This window comes from Panthera leo, chromosome B1 (genome assembly GCF_018350215.1).
Source record: "Panthera leo isolate Ple1 chromosome B1, P.leo_Ple1_pat1.1, whole genome shotgun sequence".
NCBI lineage: Eukaryota > Metazoa > Chordata > Mammalia > Carnivora > Felidae > Panthera > Panthera leo.
Window position 1 is genome coordinate 160428454 of NC_056682.1, and position 24194 is coordinate 160452647.

Genomic DNA, 24194 nt, shown 5'->3' on the forward strand with positions numbered 1-24194 from the left:
CTGAGCCCCAAATGCCACGTGGTGTAGTTTTTGAAATATTTTTTACTTCTTTGTCTCCCATATATGGTAACACACAAACATGCAGTCTGGTTAAGTGGTCTCATGTTACAAGGTCGTGAGGGATGTTGTCACGTATGCTTATAGCCAGGTTGCCTTGAGGGTTTTGTTTTTTGTTTTTTGTTTTTTCCTTAAGGAGCGGACTCTACCACAGGTTTAGCATCTGACTCTTAGTCTCTGCTTGGGTCATGGTATCATGGCTCATGGGATTGAGCCCCTTGTGGGGCTCTGTGCTGACAGCAGGGAGCCTGCTTGGGATTCTTCTCTCCCTCTGTCTCTGCCCCTCTCCCCATGCGCTCTCTCTCTCTCTCTGTCTCAAAAATAAATAAATAAACTTTAAAAATTAAAAAAAAAAAGAAAAATTAACAACAAAAGTATAACTTCAATATCCCATCTGTTTTGAAAATAAGTAGCATTTTGGTAAATAACCCTAGGCTAAAGAGGAAATTCCAAGATGGTTAGAATTAAATGACATAAAAATATTATAAGTCAAAATTTGGGGGTGCCTGGGTCAGGCGGTAGAGCATGTGACTCTTGATCTCGGGGTCATGAGTTCAAACCCCATGTTGAGTATCGTTGGACTGTGCTCAGGGCAGACCAGAAGTGCCTGGGAGTAAATGCACCCACCACTGAGAATACCCCTCAGTTGGTGACCCAAGGGAATTGGTGGATCAATACCTTAGCTGCTGGATCAATCCCTCAGTTGGGATACTCTGAGGTCTGTTCTGCATTGGTTCCCAGAATTCCCTAGATAGACTGATTCCAGTTACCCATGGTGGTAATCTGCTTGATGACATACACTTTATCAAATTCCTTCTCTTCCCTGTTTGTCTCCTCCACTCTTCTATGAGTGTTTTTTGGGTCATCTCCCAAATAACCTACTTGTATCCACATCCCTATCTCAAGGTCTGTTTCCAGGAAAAGCCAAACTAAGACAGAAATGCACATACACATAAATAACTCTCAATAAAAGTAACATTAAAATTCACAGGGAAAAGGACAGATTATTTGGCAAATGGAGGTTGAGAAGCTTGCTTGCTGTATGGAGAAAAATAAAACTAACACCCCATTGTACTGTATATAAATGTAATGATATACATTTTGTAATGTATATAAATATCAAACCACTGTGTTGTGCACCTGAAACTAATATAATATTTTATGTCAATTATTCATCAATTAAAAAACACCTAAGAGGTGGGCTCCAAGTGGATTAAAGATCTAAATATAAAGTGTAAAATTATAGAGTTAATAGAATCTATCTTTTCTATTAGGAAAATATCTTTGTGAACTAGGAGCCAGGAATGCCTTCTAAAACAAAATTTCAGGGGCACCTGGGTGGCTCAGTTGGTTAAGCATTCAGCTCTTAGTTTTGGCTTAGGTCATGATCTCACAGATTTGCATTAACAGTGTAGAGCCTGCTTGAGATTCTCTCTCTGCACTTCCCCCATTTACACTGTCTCTTTCTCTCTCAAATAAATAAATAAACTTTAAAAAAAACCCACAAAATTTCCAATATAAATCATAAGGCCAAAAATATGATAGTAAAGATTTCTTTCAAAAGGACTACATTTAAAAAGGAAGAACCTTTGAATGATGTTGGCTATGTCTAAAACTGACAAAGGATTAATTTCTAGACTATCTAAGAAACTCTATCAAACCAATTGGATAAAGATAAGGGTCTAAGGTAAAAGTTGTCAAAGGATAGAACAGACAATTTACAAAGAAGAAACCTAAAAGGCCAATAACCATGTAAAGAGATGCTCAGATTCACTAGTAACAATGAAATGAAAATCAAGACAACAACAAAGTGTTACTCTCTACCCATTTAGATTGGCAAAAAAAATTGAAATCTAGATAATGGCAAGTGTTAGCAAGGATGTGGGTTGTACAAACCTCATGCATTATTGGTGAGAGTATCAATTGGTGGAGACATCTGGAAAGCAACGTAGATATCCCCATGATCTAGCATTCCCTCTCCTGGGTAGATAGCCCAAAGATAACTTCAGTAGATTCATAAGTGGAGGATAAATACAAGGAGGTTGATTACAGCTTTGCTTGAATAGAATTGGAGGAAACCCAGCTGTCTATCACTGGGGAGCGGGATAGGCAATAAGCGTGTTGTAGATGCATGTGTAGATGCACATTGTAGAGTATTCTACAGCAGCTAGGAGCAACATACTAGATGTCCCCAGTAACATGGATAGATCTCAAAGTATAGTGTTAAATGGAAAAAATAAGGAAACACCATACATGCACACCAAATAGTAATACAGATTTTTCAAGAACATAAACAAATGAAGGATACACATCAAATACATAAGAAGAGTTGCCCACGAGTGGATGAAATAGGAGTAGGAAATTGAAATATAAAAGAATAAATAAATAAATAAATAAATAAAGCAGGTTCAATGATGATTGTGAACTAAGAGCTGAGGAGAATATTCTGTTCACCTAAGCCACCACTAACAAAATACATAAAGGAAGAGATAAGATGGATAGTAAGTGCCAAGTACTAAGTAATCTCTAATAGCATAAAAATTCATAAAGTCAATTATAATGTTCTCTGCCTTAGTGTATCAAAATACATGCTAGAGGCATATAAACAAGATGAAGAATAATTTTGACAACAGACATTAATGTATAATACAGAAACATTTATTTTAGCTTGGAATTATCTATATTTCTGTGGAAAATCTTTGAAAAAATATTTTAGATGAGAAAGCTGGGGGAAACCTCAAATAGAGTTGTAAAAGCACTATAGATTCTTTTATAGAAAAAGATATTTAAAGAAATTAAGATGCTAAAACTTGTACTTTTCTTCTGGAGGTTTTAAAAATTACTGAGCTCTTCAGACACTAGAAACACATCCTTTTCAAACCATTTACAGAGACCTAGCCATTTTCAAACAGATTCATCAATGGATTTTGCAGAGTTCTCAAAAGCAATTAGTGGCACTTAAAACCATTAGGGCCACAAGCTGAGTAAAATGAATAAATGCTTATCCAAATGGAAAGTGGGTGAGCAATGTTGCTGTGCCTTTTAAAGAAAAGAGAACAAAGATTGAAAAGCTTTGCAATTATCTCCCAATTTGATTAATTGGTGTTTTCTTTTTCTTATTCGGATATTTTTATGCAAACAACATTGATGCACTGATTCATTAGCCCTTAGGTTCAAGAGTTTGCTGTTTTGGGACGCGGGCACCTCACCCACGCAGCAGCCTGGTCTGCGGGTGGACAGCTTTGCCTTTGAGCATGTGATATCTGCAGCTAAGTATCACAAAAATGTTACTGGAGGAACCCGTTCCTCCTACCCTCTAAGTAACTAAGCAAACTTAGCAAACTAAGTAACATTTGGAAGCGATATATTAAAGCATTGGTCACAATTCAAAGCTTTAAAAAAGGGATCTTTTTGCCTTTCCCCTTTTTGCCTTTCTCCTCAGTTGACTTCTCTTTTTATTTTGTTTTCTTTCTATAGGTTCAATGCAATTTAATTAAAGAATATTTATCAAACACTTATTCTGGGCAAGTTAGATATAGCATAACCTCCGCCCTCAAGAAGTTTATCACTGTGTGTGTGTGTTTGTAATCATGATTCCGGATTTGTATGGCATGGAAGAGGGAGGAGGTGGGTGGGCACAAGGAATGACTGGAATAGAACAATTTCCTAAATATTTGTGACATCTAGAGAAGATAGCAGGCTCTGTGAGGATAAAAGGAGAGAGACATTAAGCCTTTGCTCTTATATGATATCGTATGCCTTTGTTATTCTCTAAATTAGAGAATCATATATTTAAGTACATGTTCACTTGGAAGCAGTAAGGAGCATGAGGAATTATGACCAAAGAGTATGATTATTCCCCCTTCAGTATAGTATAATGATGGAAATTAAATTAAACTGATCAGCAAAGAATTCTGAGATGTTGACCATAAATAGGACTCAACCTAAATCATCCCAGACAGACACAAATCAGTACTGTTTTTTTCCAGTCCCATTTTAAAAGGCCAGCAAAGAAATAAATGCCATAAACTACTCCAGACATCCAGCTTAGTGTTTAACTTTTGCAGCACAGTTAGTTTAGTGATTAATATAAAGCTCTTATAGTACAGTTTAAAGTCTTTCAGTTTTTCTCTTAGAAAAAGAGATAAAGGCTGAGAACAACTGTCAACTGTAGTTCAATAAACCTTTTTTTTAATCTGTAAAGATTTCTTTATTGCGACCACAACAACTAATATTCTCTACTTCTAACTATTACTATTACAAAAATACAGCAGTATTTTATTGTATTGCCACCTCTTTTTTTCATAAAGACCATTTGATATCAGATTTTATTTATAAAATTCAAAATGTCCCTTAGTTATACAAAACACAGATGATTGTGTGGAACATCCATTTCATGGTAACTTCCATCAATGCTAGAAGTCAACTACAAACAGTATCTCCATTTAGATTTTCCTCATATATATTATATTGTCATTAATCTTCAAAGGAAAAACAGATATGCATGAATCCCACCACATGAAGAAGAGTGTCACATTATCTTTCATGCAGCAACAATCATCACATGATTTCCCACACCCACTAGGGAAAACAGGTATTTCAATGAAGTGATTTGAGAGTAGAAATACATTAAAATTTGCTAGTTACAAATGTCAAATAAGGTCAATATAAAAAAGCATGTTGTAATTAATTATACCTGTCCAAAAATCCATCCCCTTTATCTTTTGAAGCATGCTAGCAAATACAGTATCTAAGCATTTAACTTATATTCCTTCTCATACTCTGGCTTAAAGTAATGTCTGAAAGGAGTCACTGACTTACTGCTTTCTACTGTCAATCGTGACATTTATTGATATTTGATGTTCAACTAAATACTTTTCTAAATTTTTATATCTCTAAAGTTATATTCCTTTATGCACTCTGGTGTTTTCTAAGCTGTGTATTTACAACAAAGGTCTTTCCCCTTTCATCACATTTCCAGGGTTTGAATCTAGTGTGCCTTTGGGGATACCGAATAATGACTAAATTCCAGTTAAAGGCTTTGTCATTTTCTTTACATTTTATGGTTTCTCTCCTGTATGGTATCTATGATGGTGAATAAGTTGTGAATTCCAGCTAAAGACTTGCCACATTCTTTATATTTGTAAGATTTCTCCTCAGTGTGAACTCTGAAATGGTGAGTAAGGGTTGAAAAGTCCTTAAAGGTTTTACCACATTCTTTACATTTGTAAGGTTTCTCTCTAGTATGAATTCCGTAGTATTAAATAAGGTTTGAGCACTGGTTAAAGGGTTTCCAAAATCTATTTTCTTTTTGAGAGAGAGAGAGAGAGAGAGAGCGTGCATGAGGGGGAGGGACAGATGGAGGGGGGGCAGGGCGGGGGGTGGGGAGAGAGAATTCCCAAGCAGGCTCTGCACTGAGCCTAATGCGAGGCTCGATCCCACAACCCTGGGATCATGACCTGAGCTGAAATCAAGAGTCAGATGCTTAACAGACTGAGTCACCCAGGGACCCCAAGGCTCAAATAATGTTAATAAACACCTGAGGAGTCACTTTCCAGAGAACCATGATAAATGTAATAAGTGCGAGGAGATCTTTTCTGAAAGCTCAGACCTTATCATACATGAGAGTATCCATATTGGAGATAATCCTTATAAATGTAATGAATGTGGGAAAGCTTTTAATGAGTCCCCCAATCTTGCTGAACATCAGAGAATCCATGTTGGAAAAACCCATATAGATGTAATGAATCTGGAAAAGTCTTCAGTCAGTCGTCAATTCTAAATAGACATAAGACAGTCTGTACTGGAGAGACACCTTACAGATGTAAAGAATGTGGTGAAACCTTTACTGATTCCCCAATAAACCTTGATTGCAAATAGAATCCTTTCCTGATGCTGGCTTCTTGGTAGAGAACTAGTAGATTGCTGTTGTGTAAGAGTTTTTTCTGGGTGCTATGTATCAAGCTACTTTTCATTTAGCACTTCTATTATCATGTTAATTTAGATGATGTGATTAGACTTACGTGATAAAGAACCACATGATAACAGGGTGCTCCTTAATTTTGAGGCCATTCTTTCTTCATCACTCGTGTTTCTCAGGCTGAATACCCAAAGTGTGTTTCTCTCAGTATTTGAAGCATCTGTATACTCTCTGGCGATCCCTATCAACTGTCCTTGGGGACCATTTAGCCCTGTGGCTGGAGGTAAATCTTGGGGAGATCCCAATTCCAGGACTTCCTTAGAAAGTTTAAGAGGCTCTTCCTGCCCAAATCCACAGTCCTGAACTGTCTCAGAACTTAAATTAATGGTACCTAGGTAACTTGACTTTGTAAAATCTACTTCCCATTTTCTGCTCTTTTCTGTCTATTTCCAAGATGTAACTGGCATTTTTTATTTTCTACAGATAGATGATGCCTGTTCGTCTTTCCTGTCCCTTGATTCTCAGCCTCAGGTAATTCCAATTGAAGATGTTTTATAGTAACATAAGCAGTTGTCACTCCATTTCTCCCTTTGGGCCCGTCATTACTTTATGGACTTATTAAACATGTCAACACTTTAGAAATTATTACATTATCCGCAGGCAATAATCAGTTCTATGAGTTTATGTTGTAAGGTCATGCTGGGGCATTTGTCTCTAAGTAAAATAGATTTGCAGATAATATGCACATATTTTGGAAATCAAAATGCTAATTTCAAAATCAAATTCTGTGTTAGATTAAAAATAATGTGCCTCTGGTTGCATTTGGAGGCTCATATCCCAACTGTCCCTCAGTTGAGTTTGAAACCCAGGCAGAGAGGAACGTGAAGTCAGACTTGGGGAGTTCAAAATAGTCAATTTGTGAATGTGGCCTCAGATCTGATGCCCAGAGTGTTTGCTAAGAATTCCCAGACTTTAACTCCAGAATTTAATTCCCAGAATTAAACTGGGGTTAGACAGTGACCTGAGGCCTCCCCACCAGTCAGGTTTTCTGGCACCGGGCAGAGACTCGACCAAAACAGCTGGCCAGACAGCTGGCTCTTTAAGAGGAGAGGGCTGAATGTGCCCAGTTTGCTCCACTCAGTCACCTCTCAGGTAACTCTGTCCCCTTCCCACAGCAAAGAGTTCAGAGAGGGTTGGGGAGTGAGGAGATCTAGTCTAGCTCCTGCACGCGAAGCGTGAGGAGTTGAAAATAAGCGTGTCCTCCTTACACAGCATCCACTGGACTGGACACTGCTGTTCTGTCTGCAGCTCTGCTTCCAGCACAGGTGTAGCAGAGTTAGCCTCAGTGTTGGCTCTCTCTTCATCAGTGTCAACAGTTTCCTGGATGGAGAGGAGGGCTCAGGAGAGGCTCTTGGCTCATCCTCTTTCAGAACAATCAGCAATGTGCCTGGGGCATAACACCAACATGGTCTGGCTAAGGTGCCATGCTTTGTCCTTCCAGAATGTCATCACGGCCCAGGTAGAGAAATGCTGTATTTCTCCTTCCTCAATCCATTTCTCAGTTTGCAGAGGGTCACTTGCAGGGAGTTAGTGGCATTAGATGAAAAAGCAAGACCAGGATCACAAGAGATGACATTTACAGATAATTCAAATTATAGGAGAAGCACTGATGGACATATAACATATGATGGGTGTTAATTAGCATGTAAGCTTTTGCATTGTATTTAAAATTCAAGAACACCCTCAGAATCATTTCTATTTCTGCAGTACTAAAAGGATGAATTAAAAGCTCTCACTCATCTAGACACCATGAAGCTAAATGAAACTTCTACTGGATTTGGAGACTGTGTACCTTTTGAAGAGAGCTTGGTCAATTTACTATGACATCGTTTACATTCACTAATACAATTTTTTAAAAATCACTACTTTTCGGGGTACCCGGTCAGTTAAACGTCTGGCTCTTGGTTTCGGCTCAGGTCATGATCTCATGGTTTGTGGGATTGAGCCCCACATCAGACTCTGCTGACAGTGTGGAACTGCTTGGGATTCTCTCTCTCCCTCTCTCTCTGCCCCTCTACCCCTCCCCCGCTCCTGCTCTCTCTTGTCTCTCTCTCTCTCTCAAAATAAATAAACTAAAAAAAAATTTAAAAATCACTTCTTTTCACATTAGTTATAATTTTATTATTTATATGATTTTCTGAACAGTGCTTCAAAACATTTTTACCAAATGGAAAATAAAGGTTCACAAATAAAAAATAAAGTATTAAAAATTTAGTGTAAGAAAAACTCTTAAAGAATAGTTGTAGCTCCAGGAATAATGGTTTCATGAGAAGGGTGGCTGGAAAAAATACAGTTTGTTTTAAAACTTTTCCCGTCAAACTTTGGTCTTGTTGCGAAGCCTCATCCGGCTTCAAAGCTGTGTTCTTGGGAGACGCTGCCTTTATTCTTTTGTGTGTTAAGAGACACATGACACCACCAGATATATATTTTTTTATTGTTTTGTATTTTATAGCATTTCTAAATGGGCCATAAAAGGAAGTTTCAGGAATCTGTTTCCGTATTTTTTATGGGGTGACCTATGTACCCAACGCTGAAGGGAAAATGTGGGAAAGAGTGTATCAGTGTTCGTACTCTTTCTCTCATCCAACTCCCCAGTCACAGGCTTCACAGTCATTGCCAGTGAAACACGGGAATACTTGCAGGTCCGACGACCCAGCTCCCAGGCCACACTCGACCAACCATTAGCCACGTGTGGTATCGAGGAAATGATAGTCTCTTAGAACCTCACTTCCTTTACATACGAGAAGAACGATTCCTGTCCTTCATAACACACAGATGCATTTTAAGGACAAAATGTGAATTAGGTGTATGAAAGTGTTTTGTAAGCTAGTGAAGCACTACAGAAATAGGAGCCATTTCATATTATTAGTAAACATCCCAACAATCTGCATGGCAGACAAGCAAATGGAAGAGAACAAAGCAGGCCTCTGATGTGCTGGGGAGGATGTTCAGAGAAGCTGATCCATGACTCCATCTGTATCCCTAACTTCAGCCCACCATGTTAAACATGCACTGTTGTTCAAAGGGTGAGAATATGGGTGACCCCAAATAATCCTTTCTGACGTATCTCCTACATGAAGAGTAACTTCAGTTGTAAATCCAGCTTTACAGGCCACACATTCTTTAATGCTATTATTGTTAACTAATTGCTATGTACCTGGCACTGTGCTAAGAGCTCTACCTACATTTAATCCTTCCAAGAACTCTCTGCTTGATGTTGTCATCCCCGATTTATAGCTGAAGATACTGAAGTTTAGAGAGGTTAGGTAACCAGCCCAAGGTGACACAGCTAATGAGTAGAAATGGAACTTGCACTGCCTTTGAGCAGTGACAGGCTGCTCAACTCCACAGCCCACGTTTTTAACTACGAATTAAATTGCTCCCCCCAACACTGTTCCAGCTCCTTGTTACTTCTAACATGCATTTATTAAGTAATCAATTGTTCATGGTTCTAGTGTGCTAAATTCTGTGCAAAGCAGGTTTCGCCCCTGCTTGTCCATTTGTGTTAGTCCTCACCACACCCAGCCGGCTCCTAACCACAGGGAGCCCTGCCCTACTTCTGTGCTCAGATGCTTTGAAAAACCTGATCCTGGGGTGTGCAGTCAGCAGCCTGGAAGGGTGGTAACTCCGATGAGGTGCACCATGTGCGGCTTCTTTCCCTCCAACTCCCATTGTTTGCAAGCACTTGCAGGATTTTCAAATTAGCCACTAATGAGTAATATTCAGTGAAGCTCACAGCTTTGGCATGTAGATTCAAACTTTGCTACAAGCTGGGAGGAATAATCCCTCTTTTGGCACTGTTCTAGTTTCTCTCAGTCATACAATTTCACGGACTCTTAGAAAGTATGAGAGAACTATGTATCTGGACCACCGTGGAAGCCTTAATCAGTGCATATATCCAGTACATAACATTCCCCCCCCCCCCCCCACCCCTGGTTAGAAGGAAGGTTTTACTTGTAGGAGCCAAGTTTTTGTCACGAAAGAAACCAAGGGATTTCTACAGAGTTTTGATGGGACACGAGAAGGAATCTATTCTGGGTGTTTGGAATGTCCTTGCACTCCTAATATTCTACAGTTATATATTCTATGCAAATATTGTTAAAGCACAAGGTTGGCCTATATATCTTCATTTCCATTAGGCATCCAATGCACTGGAGGAGCTTTGCATCACAATTAGGAGGACTCTACCAAAGCCCCAGGTAAGGTTGGAATAGTGTTTTAGTTGTAGGCAAAAAAAAAAAAAAAAAAAAAGAATTGCTCAGTGATACCTTGGTATTCCTTCTGGAAGAAAATATACCCGATTTAGGAAACATTTCATGAAGAGCCAAGAAGGTCATGAGTTGGTTTTGGATAAGAAACAAAAACTTAAGTTTCTCAGGTGTCTGAGAATTTAGTGTTCACATTAATGGGGTTTACAATCATCTAATTGGAAAATCATATAGCCCTCTCATAAGATGTGCTCTAGTTCTCATGAAAGAAATTTGGGGTCATTTTGACTCCTTTTCTCATACTAGAATGGGAGAGCAGATGTATCTCAGCTTGGAGGTCAGGGCATTGTACTTTGCTAGAGAGAAGGACATTAAGAATTTATATATATAGACAGTATCAGTTTGAAAATTATATTCTTACTGTGATGTCTTGGTTTCTTATTAAAATTATTTGATTCATCTAGAAGAACTTTTTGGTCTGAAACGAGGAGAGCTGGGAACTTGAAAAATAGCTTAAGTATACCATACTTCAGATTATATTCTATATATTATAGATGAATTTATTTTAAAACTACTTTATAAGGATAAGAGAGGCAGGTCTAGAATTAGATTTTTCATTAGCAATCCTAATTTAACTATGATCATTGGTACATTCTTACTTATATACCTTTCACATACAATAATTCAAAGAAACCTTGTTATTTTGAAAGCATAAATGTTTCCTGTATATATATATATATATATATATATATATATATACACACACACACGTATATATATGTGTGTGTATATAGATATATATTTTGGTGTTTTTAGTGGTGTTATTTCCCAAAACATTTCATTGACTTTTCTTCCTGATTAGGATAAAAGAAGTGACAATGGTGTTTATCCATGAGTTTCTTTTCGTATTAAAAGCAAATGAGAACAAAAAGGAACAACAAAAAGGAATATGACTCATTCTTAAAAAAATAGATTTTTGAAGGGAGAGAGGACTATAGAAAAGTTTATGGAAAAAAACCCAAAAATAACTCATAATCTTATTACAAGTATTGTATTTTGATATGACTCCTTAGAGTCTTTTTCTCTGAGTACTCTATCATGAGATTGATCATACCATAATTTTCCGTTTCACCATTGTTGAACTATTAGGATGTTTCTGGTTTTTTAGTCTTATGAATAATGCTGTAGTAGAGAACTTTGTTCACACCTTTATTTGTAAACAATATCTAATTAATTTCCCATTTATTTTTAGAGCAATATATGCTTAACCAATTTCAGTATTATAGTTTATATATAGCGTGTCACATATTTTTAAAAATTATGTGATATAATTTTATAATGTTACAAATTTTATACTACATATATTATAGTATACTATAATATACTATAGTGTAGTGTAATATAATAATATAGTATTTTATGTATAATTGTATAATATGTTACATATAATAGAATGATATTTATTTCTCTCTTTTCTCAACAGGAAACAGATGAAAAAGATAATGCCAAAAGGGTAAGGTGATTTCCATAAATATATACACCAAAAAATAAAAGAAACCAGTAACCGTCTATAGTAAATCTCACTACTTTTTTTTAACAGTTCTTATTTCATTATTCGAAGACACGGAAGTTGGGCAATTCAAATGTTGTGGTAAGTTGTAGAATTACTTCATATTAGTAATCATTAGTATTTTTTAATCTGTTTTTACAGTTTATCTAATAAGCTAGATCAAAATTCATGTTTTTTACTTTAGAATTTTATATGTGGATAAACAAATGGAATTTAATATTTATTACACATTAATTTATTTTATATCTTAACTACATGTGTTTTAAATGTATTTATTCATTCATTAAATAATTATTTACTGAGTATCTATTATGTGCCAAGCACAACTCTAGGTACTAGAAATATAGCAGTGAATACAATAGAAAATTAAAAAAGAATCCCCTCCTGTCATGAAATCTACATTCTAGAGGCAAAAAAAAAAAAAAAAAAAAAAGTGCAAATGATTAAGAAAAACATATTGCTTTAGGTATCAATTAGTGCAAGGATAAAACAGATTTATTCAAAGTCATTTTAAGAATTATTTTAGAAGATGATTGCCGAAAATGTCATTAAATATAACTAGAAATATCCACTTCTATTCCTCAGGTCTCCTTATTTGTAACTAGGCTTTTAATGTGAGAATTTACTAAGATTAGCTGGATACCAGTAACTTGAATTCAGTTTACTTCTAAATTGTGCAGTTTTAGTAGTAGCTTTTCTTTTTATATGAATGGATTTTAAAAATGCTATTCTGGTGTTTTAATCTAGAGTGCTTAATAATAATTGTTTGACTATAGTATTCCTTCTGTGATTGTGACTCACTATCATGGACCAATTTAGGGAATGAGGAGCTGTGGAAAGATAACTGTAATATAAACTCAGTTTTAAATAGCATATGGAATATTCTTATGTATGAGGAGTTGAAAGTTAGGTTATACTGGCTTTAGGCCAAATACAGATTGAATTGATTAACAAATAACCATTATATAGGGTTTAAAGTAATCCATTTGAAAAATGAATTTAATATTTGTGAGAAGGTTCAATTCAAGCCATGCCCTTAAAATGAAACTGTTACAGGTAACTACATGTCTCGGATGTACTTTCATTTTCTTCCACTTGGCATCTTTACATTTTGAGAAAATGTATCTTAGTCACGTTTCTCACTCTCGATGACACATTTGTCACCTTTTGTGTCCCCTGTTGTCTTGTTCCGTATGTTCACTTTTAAACAAAATATATATTTTGTAAAGGAGATGACCAGATGTGTGTACAGGAGAATCTTCCAGATGTACATTTTCATAGTGGAAAACTGATTCTCACAGAGTAGGTTTCCTCCGTCCAAATCATTTTTGCGTGAAGTCTGGAAGCAGGCAGACTCTGAGAATTGCAGGTTCTCAGGATGGTCTCCTTGCTGGCAGCTGGTGATGGAGCTGACGCCCTAAGAACAGTGTTCTTCAACGTAGCATAGAGCTACCATATTTCATTCAGTGTCTTAGCTTACTCTCCAGGTTCTTTGAAGTGCTCTCCAAGGGCTGTATTACCTAACACCTTTCTCGTTCTTTTTTGGTCTGGAGCAAGTACAGTGGGTAAAAGCAAAACCAAAACCAAACAAGTAGGAAACCGTCTTTATGCTCAATGCTGAGAAGCTTTTGTGCTCATTATGTGTGTGTGTTCGTGTCTCTCAGTCGTCTGTCGTGCATCCGTTACTGCAGCTTGTTCCTCACCTGCATGAGAGAAGAACGAAGAGATTCAGACTGGACGTACGTAACACAGACCGCATGCTTGCCTTGCCGCTCTTTGTGGGACCAGTAATTCCCAGTCGTGGTGGTTTGTAAGGTCCTCCTTTTCAGGCTAAGCCCAACATAAACACCCAGTTGGCCTGTGGAAGAGCGTCTGTTGGCAGAACCGTTTTCACTCAGGAAGAAGAGAACTGTTCCCCCTCCCCATGTTATGTCCCTTTGGGTTCAAGCTGGGGGCCAATGAGGAAAACTGGGGTTAGATTCCCTTCCGGGGCTGTGACCCTCCCAGGGAGGAGACCTATTCTTGGTTGAAGGGAGGACACAGCAGCATGCCTAGTCGCTAGGTAGGAAATAGGAGAAAAGATGAAGGACAATTCATTGCCCTCCGTGTGCGGTTGGCAACTGGCTAGGACAGTAAGCTTTCTACCCAAGTCTTAAAATGTTAGGAAGAGTAAGGCTCGTGAAGTAAATATATCAGAAATTAAATGCAGGCACTTTGGTTTTTCAAATTAAAAATATGGCCCAAATCCAGTATCTATGTTTAAGATGAATGCAACTGACTTTTAACACATTTTTAACTAGAAATTGTGGCATTTTTATTGTCATTGAAAAGGAATCCTAACTCTCTCGATGATAAAAGTTTCTAGGTATTATTTTAAGTGATGCCTTACTTTTTTGTGATGCATTACAGTTTTAAGTCTTATATTACCTCAGTTTATTCTTTTCGCAACTCTGTTAATACACAACTCTTGTCCCCAGTTTACTAAAGGGGAAACAACTCAGAATAAAGATCTTTCCCAAGACGACGCTAGTAAGTGAGTTTAGAGATTACAGCAGAACTTTCTGACTCCTGGTCTAGGCAAATATTTTTTTTCATTATGCTGTTCTTTTTATTGTCTAATCTTGGATACTTCTGGTTTTTTTTTTTAAGATTTTATTTTAGGGGCGCCTGGGTGGCTCAGTCGGTTAAATGTCTGACTTCAGCTTAGGCCATGATCTTGTGGTTTGTGAATTTGAGACCCGCGTCTGGCTCTTACTGTCAGCGCTGAGCCTGCTTTGGATCCTCTGTCTCCCTCTCTCTTTGTCCCTCCCTCTCTCTCTCTCTGTGTCTCTCAAAAATAAATAAACATTAAAAAAATTATTAGAAAAATAAAAGACCTTATTTTTAAGTAATGTCCACACCCAACATGGGGCTCAAACTTGCAACCCCACAATCAACAATCAAAATGCTCTTTTGACAGGGCCAGCCAGGCACCCCAGATACTTCTATTATTTTATTGTTAGGTTTTCCCTTAATTTAAGTATCATGTTAATTTTATTCTTAAAATCCTACCAAAAGTCTTCAAATACTTTTAAAAATGCATATGGTTTAGGCAAAGAAATTCCTCAAAATTTATTTTTATGGTCACTACTTCCCTCCTAAATCTTCACATTCTTAAACTAAGCTTCCATCAAGGAAGACAATGCTGTTGCCAATTTGAATAAGAAATGTCAGAGGAACTCCAGCCTCTTAAAATTTTGGGATTTCCAGTATGAAAAAAAAAAATGTTGTCAACAAACTTTCTAGAAATAATACATGCTTTTTTGAATTAACTTTTACTTTCTGAAGACTTTGCTTGACTTATGAATAGTGTAAGATTCCAATTTAAAGATCCAGTTTCTTAAAATACACCAGCAAATGATTAGTTTACTATATCGCTTCAGTGTCATTGTTTACCAAAGCTAAACACTCAGTACTGTGGCCAATTAGTTACTTTGTCTGGATGTTCCACGTTGAGTGAGACTCTGTTTCCAGAAAACTAGCTGCATAAGTGACCTCTTAACTTAGCAGAATATCCTGTTGGACAAATCACTCCTGAAAGTATTTTGCAACAAGCCAAGTTTCACAGGAACCGATGAAAGAAAAGAGTGTAAGACATGAATAGAAAAAAAAATTACAGTAGGGTGTCAGCTTTCTGGGCCTATATCACCTAATTTTAAAACAGATTTTTGGTAGTGAAATGTTTTGTGTTCTTAAAGAAAAGGAGTTTTCAGATCTTAGTGTATTCAAACACTTTTCTTAAATGTTCTTTGCTAGACATCCTCACTTCCAAACCTACATCTTTTTTATTCCTACTTCCCAAATTCTTTTATATGCAGTTCTATCTCTAAATAATAAGACTAAAAAGACCTGTGTGTTTGGGCTTGAAGATTTTAAATTTTGCCACTATTTAAGTTACATTTTTCCCTGCCTTTTTTTTTCTTATATAATATATATATATATTTCTAATATGTAGAATATATAAATATATATATAGATATATATATATCTGTATAGAATCTTGTATGAAATATAATATGTCTTATATAGAATATATAAATATATATATTTTTAATATATATAACTTTTCTTATATAAACATATAAATATATAGTTTCTATGTGAACATTTAAAAAATAAAGTTTCTTCATTTAGTATTTCTGAGAGAGAGAGAGAGAGAGAGAGAGAGAACGCACAAGAGGGGAAGGGGCAGAGAGAGGGAGACACAGAATTGGGAAGCAGGCTCCAAGCTTTGAGCTGTAGCACAGAGCCTGATGGGGGCTCAAACTCACGAACTACAAGTTCATGACCTGAGCTAAAGTCGGTGGCTTAACCGACTGAGCCACCCAGGTGCTCCTCTATAAGTATATTTTAAATATTAAGTAATTTGGAGAGTTTATAGTCAGGATGAGAATTAGATACAAAATATTGAGAATTTAAGATCTATTTGTTGTAAAGCAAGTATTGCAGAATTTATTTTTATTTTCTTTTAAGTTTATTGATTTATTTGAATAATCTCTACACCCAGCGTAGGGCTCGAACTCATGACCCCAAGATCAAGGGTCACATTCTCTTCTGACTGAGCCATCCAGGTACCCCAAATCAATAAGGGATTTCAGAATATTAACAGATGTCAGGGCTGTTTCTTAGAATTTAAATATATGATTATACTTATATTACAGAATAATTTTAAAAGGTCTTGATGACAGATTTCATAGTGATTGCCATCCTGACACTTTTATAATAAATTGTTGAAAATAGGAAGCTATAATAACCAATTTTATGAAAACCATAAAATATTAAATATTTTTGCCATTGTTTACAATGCAATTAAAAAAATTTTTTTAATGTTTATTTATTTTTGAGACAGAGAGAGAGACAGAGCTTGAGCGGGGGAGGGACAGAGAGAGAGGGAGACATAGAATCTGAAGCAGGCTCCAGGCTCTGAGCTGTCAGCACAGAGCCGGATGCGGAGCTCGAACTTGTGAAACAGGAGATCATGACCGGAGCTGAAGTCGGCTGCCCCTAAAAATGAAGTGTTTTAAGAAAAGAAGTACTTCAAAATATACCCATTTTGAATAATTTGTTTGTTTCCATTTGGTATTTTTTTCATTATAATATCTGTGAATATGTTATATTGGGAAAATCTCTACTCAAGTCTCATTGAATAAATATGGTTTACCAAAGTTGTCCCTCAATTTTAATTTCAATTCCTTATAGAAATATAGTGTATTTTAGCTCTGATACAATTCCATTTTATATTTTCCCTATTCAAGTGTTAGCACATACAGTATGTATTTTAAAGGAAATATTTCATTCAAACAAAATTAGATATAGTTAATTATCTATGAACTGTCATTTCTCATTCTACTTACCGATGAATATACATACAACTGATGAACTTCCTAGAAGCTGTTATGTTGATAAGGAAATTATTTTATTAGTTTTTAAAAAAAATTTTTTAAAGTAAACTCTATTCCCAACATGGGGCTCAAACTCATGACCCTGAGATCAAGAGTGGCACGTTCTATCAATTGAGCCAGCCACCCCTAGGAAATTATTTTAAAATATAACATCCTGGCGATTTTGCTAGTTGAAAATTCTTCAGGTATACATACAAAGATTACTTATTGGTATGAATTATGTACTCAAGCCCTTGATTCCCTCTTTGTTTAATTATGATACCTGAAAATACCTTTGAGCTTCACTATACTCTCAAGAAGAATTTTCACTTATTTTTACTGTTAGTTGATTTGTAATGCCCTCATTTTCTCTTCCAGGAAGAATTCCAAGGTCCTATTGCAAGCCAAGTTCGGAGACAGTTTTTATTCAGGGTATGCAAATACTGTATTTAAAAAAAATCATTCAATATTAAAATTGAAAAATACCCTGTGCATTTATTTACACTAAGTTGAAGTTTGTTTATAGATGTCTGACATCAGGTATTATAGTCTGAGGTTAACTTCTTCCACCACCGTATTGTTTTAATGTTATGGTACCTCTGATCTTTTCTTTAATCCACTCTACATGTTTGTAAATACCCCAAATTTCACCCATTAAACAGTTTAGTTCTAAAATTTCGTGTGCAGAAAATGAGTATCTTAAAGATGCATTATTCCTTAAGTTCCAAAGAAATATTTACTAAATATTTGATTCAGGAGATACTGGAAGAATTATGACTGTTTTCATGTTTTTAAAAGTAAAACAATCAACTATACTAGAGGTTATAAGTAGAAAAACTTTGTAATTGCATTTAGTGTTTTGTATGTCCAAATTGTCTGTGAAATGTGAGTTTCTTTCTAAGTAGTTACACTTGCCAAAAAAATGTTTGTATCCTTACTACATTACCAGAGATTTTTTTTATTCATTTATTTAGCAACTATTTTTTGAATTTCTACTGGGTGCTGGGCAATGTTCCAAAGGTTAGAAGTATGCAGATAGATAGGATTCCATTCTTATGCTCTAAGAGTTTACAGCTTAATACAGGAAACTGATAAATAAACAAATACAAATTACTATGTTAAATGCACCTTCAATTCAGGGGCTGTGGGTTCTTTTTCTTTTCCTTCATATCCTTTTCTTTTCTTTTCTTTTCTTTTCTTTTTTAATCAATTAATTTGTTTTGAGAGAGAGAGAGAGAGACAGAGCCAGAGACAGAGAAAGGGAGAGACAATCCCAAGAAGGCTCTGTGCTGTCAGTGTAGAGACCGGCTCAGGGTTCAAACTCATTAACCATGCCTTGAGATCATGACCTGAGCCAACATCAAGAGTTGGATGCTTAACCTACTGAGCCCACAGGTGCCCACAGGGCTGTGGTTTCTAAAAGAAATGCACTTAACCCAGGTCAGAGAGTGGAGGAGGTACAGAGAAGGTTTTAAAAGCTGAATTTGAAGAATCAACATGAATTAACTAGTGAAATAATTAACTAAGGAATTTCAACTTTATTATTAAGTTAAGAAGAGCTATATGGTAAGATTTGCATTTTGGAAACTAACTCTAACAATGAAGTGGAGAACGGATGGAAAGATGAGCAAACTAGATAAAAGAAGAAATAATAATACCCGTCGAAATCATTAGGTTGCTTTGTATGAAAATTAACTTCATTCCTTAGTTTACTGATTTATTTCTAATTTATTATTTTCTAGCCACGCAATGGAAGAAGGTCAGAAGGTTACATTTAAAATGGTATGTGCTTCTGGGTGTTGTATGGAAACCAATCTGACAATAAATTTCATATATTGAAAAAAAAAAAGATAAAATAAAAAAAAATGGTATGTGCTTCACAATTCAACCCAGTTTGAAAATTTCTGTCATTTTCAGATATTCACAAATTAAGCTTTGCTCAGTATATTTCTATTACTTGATTGTGTGTGCACATAAACATTAATAATATTAATATTAATAATGCACATACCATTATAGGGGCCGTGGGGGCTTTATATGATGGAAAATGTCCGTATTTGAGGGACAGATGTGCTGCCATGTGTTCCTCAGACTGATGTGGGGAACAAAGGCAAAAGAAAAAGTTAAATTTCCTTACAACTTACAGCCCACTGACAAGTCCTTGAGACAGGCAGAGTGACCTTCTTCTAGGAACTCAACTGCCTCAATGTCAATACTTTGCTAAAGGCAAAAGAGAATCTTAGCTTAACATTAACCTCACTTCTAGGATCCTGTAAGTCTCCTTTAACATAAAAAAATTCCTTTAGAAATTTTCTTCATCTCTACCCCCTCCAGACATATATGTTAGCGACCATACTCCAAGCATATGGCCCCCTGATATACATCTGAAGGGTCTCATGATTAAGGTTTTACTAGACAGTAATAAATGACCTTTTCCTAACAACAGCTAGCCCCTCAAGGTCCTGGAAATCTTGCTTCCAAATTCCTTAGAGACTTACACTACCCCTAGCCCCCTCCCAATTTGAAAGTATATAATCAGCCACTCCTCACATCTGCAATGCAGCCTTTTCTGCTCACGGGTCCTGTCGGTGTTTGAATGAAACCCCATTTTTTGCACAAAAGATGCCTCAAGAATTTTTTTCCTGATCATTCCCCCCTGAACCCCAACATTTTCATATGAAGACTATACTACAATAGTCCTCACTGTTTCAGAGACATTGACCTTATCATCATTTATTGGGCAAGTAATATGTCAGAGGTTGTCTCTTATTGTGATGATCAGTGTCCACCATAATGGGCCAGAACTTACAGACTGAATGCATTTCTGTCTTCCAAGTGACCTGTATTCAAAGATTCTTTATAAAAGCTGTAATTTACCATTTCTAGAGAACTAAGAAAACGTGGGAAGACATGAGAGCATGACTTCTACTTTGGGACTCAGTTTTCCACATCAATGTTGGAGATAGTAGACATCTCCAACATGGATAGCCCTACATATTTAATAAATTTGTTAATCCTAGTATCTTATTAGGCTGTGAATTTTGAAATTAAACCCAATGCAGGTTGATAAATTTACACCATGCAAATAAAAGTATATTCTATTAACTTTATATAATCTTAAATGCAGATTTTGTGCTTAGCATGTTTTTGCAAATATATTTTTCATATCACCATCTCAACCCTTAAATACATAGTTAGCTTAAGAATATTAAATTTCTTAATACTTTCTCATGAAAACAAAAATCAAAATGTACTATTTCTAACTAATGAAGATAATACCAAAAAATTTACAATATCTAGAAAATAAAGAGATAATAAAAATACTGCATGTTAAAACTTATGGGGCTCTGCCAAAGCCATATTCAGTAGAAAATACAAGGCTTTAAATACTGTCAAGCAAGAAAGAATGAGTGAATTAAGGATTTACTTTAAAAAGTTAAAAAACAACAACAAGGTGAACCTCAGGAGAACAAAAGGAAGAAAATTATAAAATGAAAAATGAAATTAATAAATTATAAAATAGTAAAACAGAATAATTGGTAAAGCAAAATCTGATTATTTGCAAAAAATAAAATAAAATAAACTAGCCTAACTGGCCCACCCTAATCAAGAAAAAAAAGGAGAAACCATAAACATGCAAAAATACAAATGAAAGTAAGGACATTAAAACAGATATAGAGGAAATGGAAACCATAAGAGAGTATTTTGTAAATCTTGTGCCTACCCATTTGAAAACCTGAATAAAATGGAGGATCGTTTGGTAGATACTACCAAAATTGTCTTCAGAAGAAAGAAAAAAAATCTGAACAGACTAATGGCCATTGGAAAAAATTGAAAACGTTATCTAGAAACTCCCTGCTCAAAAGTACTAGACCAATGGATTTTGAACTTTTACAGCTCAGCGATGGAAGAAAATCTCAAAATATTTTTTATGAAGCCAGCAAATACTAATACCAAAACCTTATAAAAGTAGTATATAAAAAGAAACTATAGGTCAATTCTATTTATAAATATCAATGCAAAAATGTTAAAGAAATACTAGTAAATTGCATTCAGCTGTATATTTTAAAAATTATATAACTCCAAAAAAGTGAAGTTTGTTCCAACAACTCAGGATGGTTCAACATCAGGAATTCTTTTACAATATGTTCACCATTAGAAGAAAAATTATTTAATCATCTCAAAATTCCACATCAATTTCTGATGTTTTATTTTATTTTTGTCCATTTTTTTTTTAACTTTAGAGAGATGGAGAGAGAGAGCTCGTGCACAAGCTGGGAGAGGACAGAGAGAGAGAGAGAGAGAGAGAGAGACAGAATCTTAAGCAGGCTTCACGCTTAGCATGGAGCCCAATCCCACAACCCTGGGATCATAACCTGAGCCAAAATCAAGAGTCAGACGCTCAACCAACTGAGCCATTCAGGCGTTCCCAATTTCTGATGTTTTAAAAGAACATCTTCTAGAAAGAGATGAATCTTTATTAACGTTATTTATATAATGGTCTCAAAGTCAGTAGCAGTCTTAATAGTAAAACACTTTGAAGAATTTCTGTTGAAATGTCAGGGACAAAACAGGGATGCTCTGTTACCTCTTATTTAATGTAGTTCTTATGCATTAGCCAATTCAGTAGACAAGAAAGAAATAAAAGAGACAAATATTGAAAAAGTGAAGAAAATTTTAATGTGCTCATGGGGCAAAATTAGGAACTTAAATTTTTGGACTATATTTGGCATTAATTCCTATTTTAGCAAAGGCCTGTTATATTCACATCAGAAATATGAACAAATATATTCTTTTAAAAAAAATTTTTAAGGTTTATTTTTGAGAGAGAGAGAGAAAGAGAGAGAGAGAGAGAGAGAGAGAGAGTATTTGTGTGAGCAGGGGAGGGGCAGAGAGAGAAAGGAAGACACAGAATCCGAAGCAGGCTCCAGGCTGTGAGCTGTCAGCACAGAACCTGACATGGGGCTCGAACTCAGAACTATAAGATCATGACCTAAGCTGAAGTCAGATGCTTAACCGACTGAGCCACCCAGGTGCCCCTGAGCAAATATATTCTTAATTTTTTATTTTTTTAAGGAGCTAAGACCAAAGGGTCAATGGAAAAGAAGCTATGCTTTATAATATTACAAAGATAGAGATATTTATAAAATGTGGACAAAAAATAGTTTAATACTAATTGAAAAAAATGTCTGTGATTGTAACACCAAACCAAGTGGTAGAGTCTTCACAAATGTGAAATGGAGATTAATCTATGATTTGGTTAATTTAGTTAAAAATTCTCTCTGAATTTGACAAAAATTGCTTTATTTGGATTGTTTTCAAGATTAGGGTTTACACAGACTAACTTAAGATTTCGTTATATTGTGTCATAAACAGCTCAATAATCATTTTTTGTTTTTTTTCATCTGATTATATGAGATCTTTCTCTGTCTTGATGACTTCTATTTACTTAGAAAATGGTTAGACATTTTAAAAAATGGTTAGACATAAAATGGAATTTGATTTAATTGCACATACAAAAGGAAATAAATAAATGAGGAATAACTGTGCAAATTTTAAAATATTTTATTCTTAGATCTTACTGGCATCAATGAGCTTTAGGAAACCACTTTTATATAGTTAAATACTGTATAAAGTTTTGGGAAATACACATAGAACGAGTGTTCTATCAGAGAGAGATTAATAACTAAAACTATACAGACTGAAGAATAGCTGAGAAATGGCCCTGATGTCAATTTTATCATACATGAAGAAATATTTATAGAAATGTCTGTTTGCTAACATTGCCTACCTCCTTCACAGACTCATTTATACTTGACTCTAAACTTAATTTTTGTTTTTATACAGGACCAACAATTTTCCACAGAAGCAGCAAAATGTTGACATTTTGTTTTCTTCTCAAAAACAATCCTTGCTAAACTTACTGTATTTGACAATCCCTGTGTTGTAAACATATTCAATAAAAGTTGGTTGAGATTATAAAATGTTTAATTTGTCAAAAATTTTAAAAACCTTAAAATATTTTTTTCTTAGATAATAAAGCTGTACATAATGATGTTCCTTAGATCCCTGCAGCTTTTGACAGTACAGTTGACCCTTGAACAACATGGGTTTGAATTGCAAGGTCCACTTATACAAGGACTTTTTCAAAAAATACAGTACAGTAATGTAAATGTATTTTCTCTTATTATTTTGTTAATAACACTTTCTTTTCTGTAGTTCACTTTATTGTAAGAATACAGCATATATTACATATAACATACAAAATATGTGTTAATCGATTATGTTATTGGTAAGGCATCTGGTCAACAGTAGGCTATTAGTAGTTAAGTTTGGGGAGGGTCAAAAGTTGTGCTAGGATTTTGATGCATGGGAGGACCCTCCTAACCCCTGTGTTATTCAGAGTCAACTGTACTGATACACATGCTTTTTTGTTATTTTTATTAAAGGCACTCAGAAGAGAGCTGACTTTTAATGAGCTGTTTTAGTTTATCCTATTTGGATTTCATCAGTGACAAAGTAACCAACTCTTATAATACCATAGTGTCCAGTAACTTACTCTCTTAGAATGTGAATACCAACTAAAACTACACTAGTTGAAGTTGGCCATGATCCATCAAATAGTCCAATAAGTAAGTTCTGATTTATCTGCTGTACAATAAATATCTGATTACTACAAACATATCAGGGGGTTAGCTTTTTCTACCAACAAGTAGTGTTCAACTTATCTCAAAATAAGCCATTTCACTCTGCAACATCTGAAAGGCAACCAGTGTCATCCATTACCAGAAAGAAAACAGTGTCACCAGTAGAGGATCATGAACACACTTGGAAAACATTTTACATCAAATTAGTGCTTATTGGACACAGAATTAACCTCAGATGGATGTTGAGATTATTTCCATTCAGGTTCCCCTGGGTTTTTCCCTTCTCACTTCCCTCTTGGATAACCTCCTCCA

General features: G+C 35.4%; 1 protein-coding gene across 2 annotated transcripts in view; it reads left to right on the forward strand.

The window, feature by feature from the left end:
• Window positions 1–23219, forward strand: part of NMU (neuromedin U) — a 41328-nt gene extending 18109 nt beyond the window's left edge. For both annotated transcript variants that reach the window (XM_042936357.1, XM_042936356.1), the window contains 8 exons: window positions 6461–6508; window positions 10177–10236; window positions 11729–11758; window positions 11846–11896; window positions 13480–13554; window positions 17614–17667; window positions 18978–19017; window positions 23083–23219. In XM_042936357.1, the coding sequence (XP_042792291.1) occupies window positions 6461–6508; window positions 10177–10236; window positions 11729–11758; window positions 11846–11896; window positions 13480–13554; window positions 17614–17667; window positions 18978–19013 (354 nt within the window). In that variant the 3' untranslated portion in view covers window positions 19014–19017; window positions 23083–23219. The remainder of the gene's footprint in view (window positions 1–6460; window positions 6509–10176; window positions 10237–11728; window positions 11759–11845; window positions 11897–13479; window positions 13555–17613; window positions 17668–18977; window positions 19018–23082) is intronic.
• The last annotated feature ends 975 nt before the right edge of the window (window positions 23220–24194 follow it).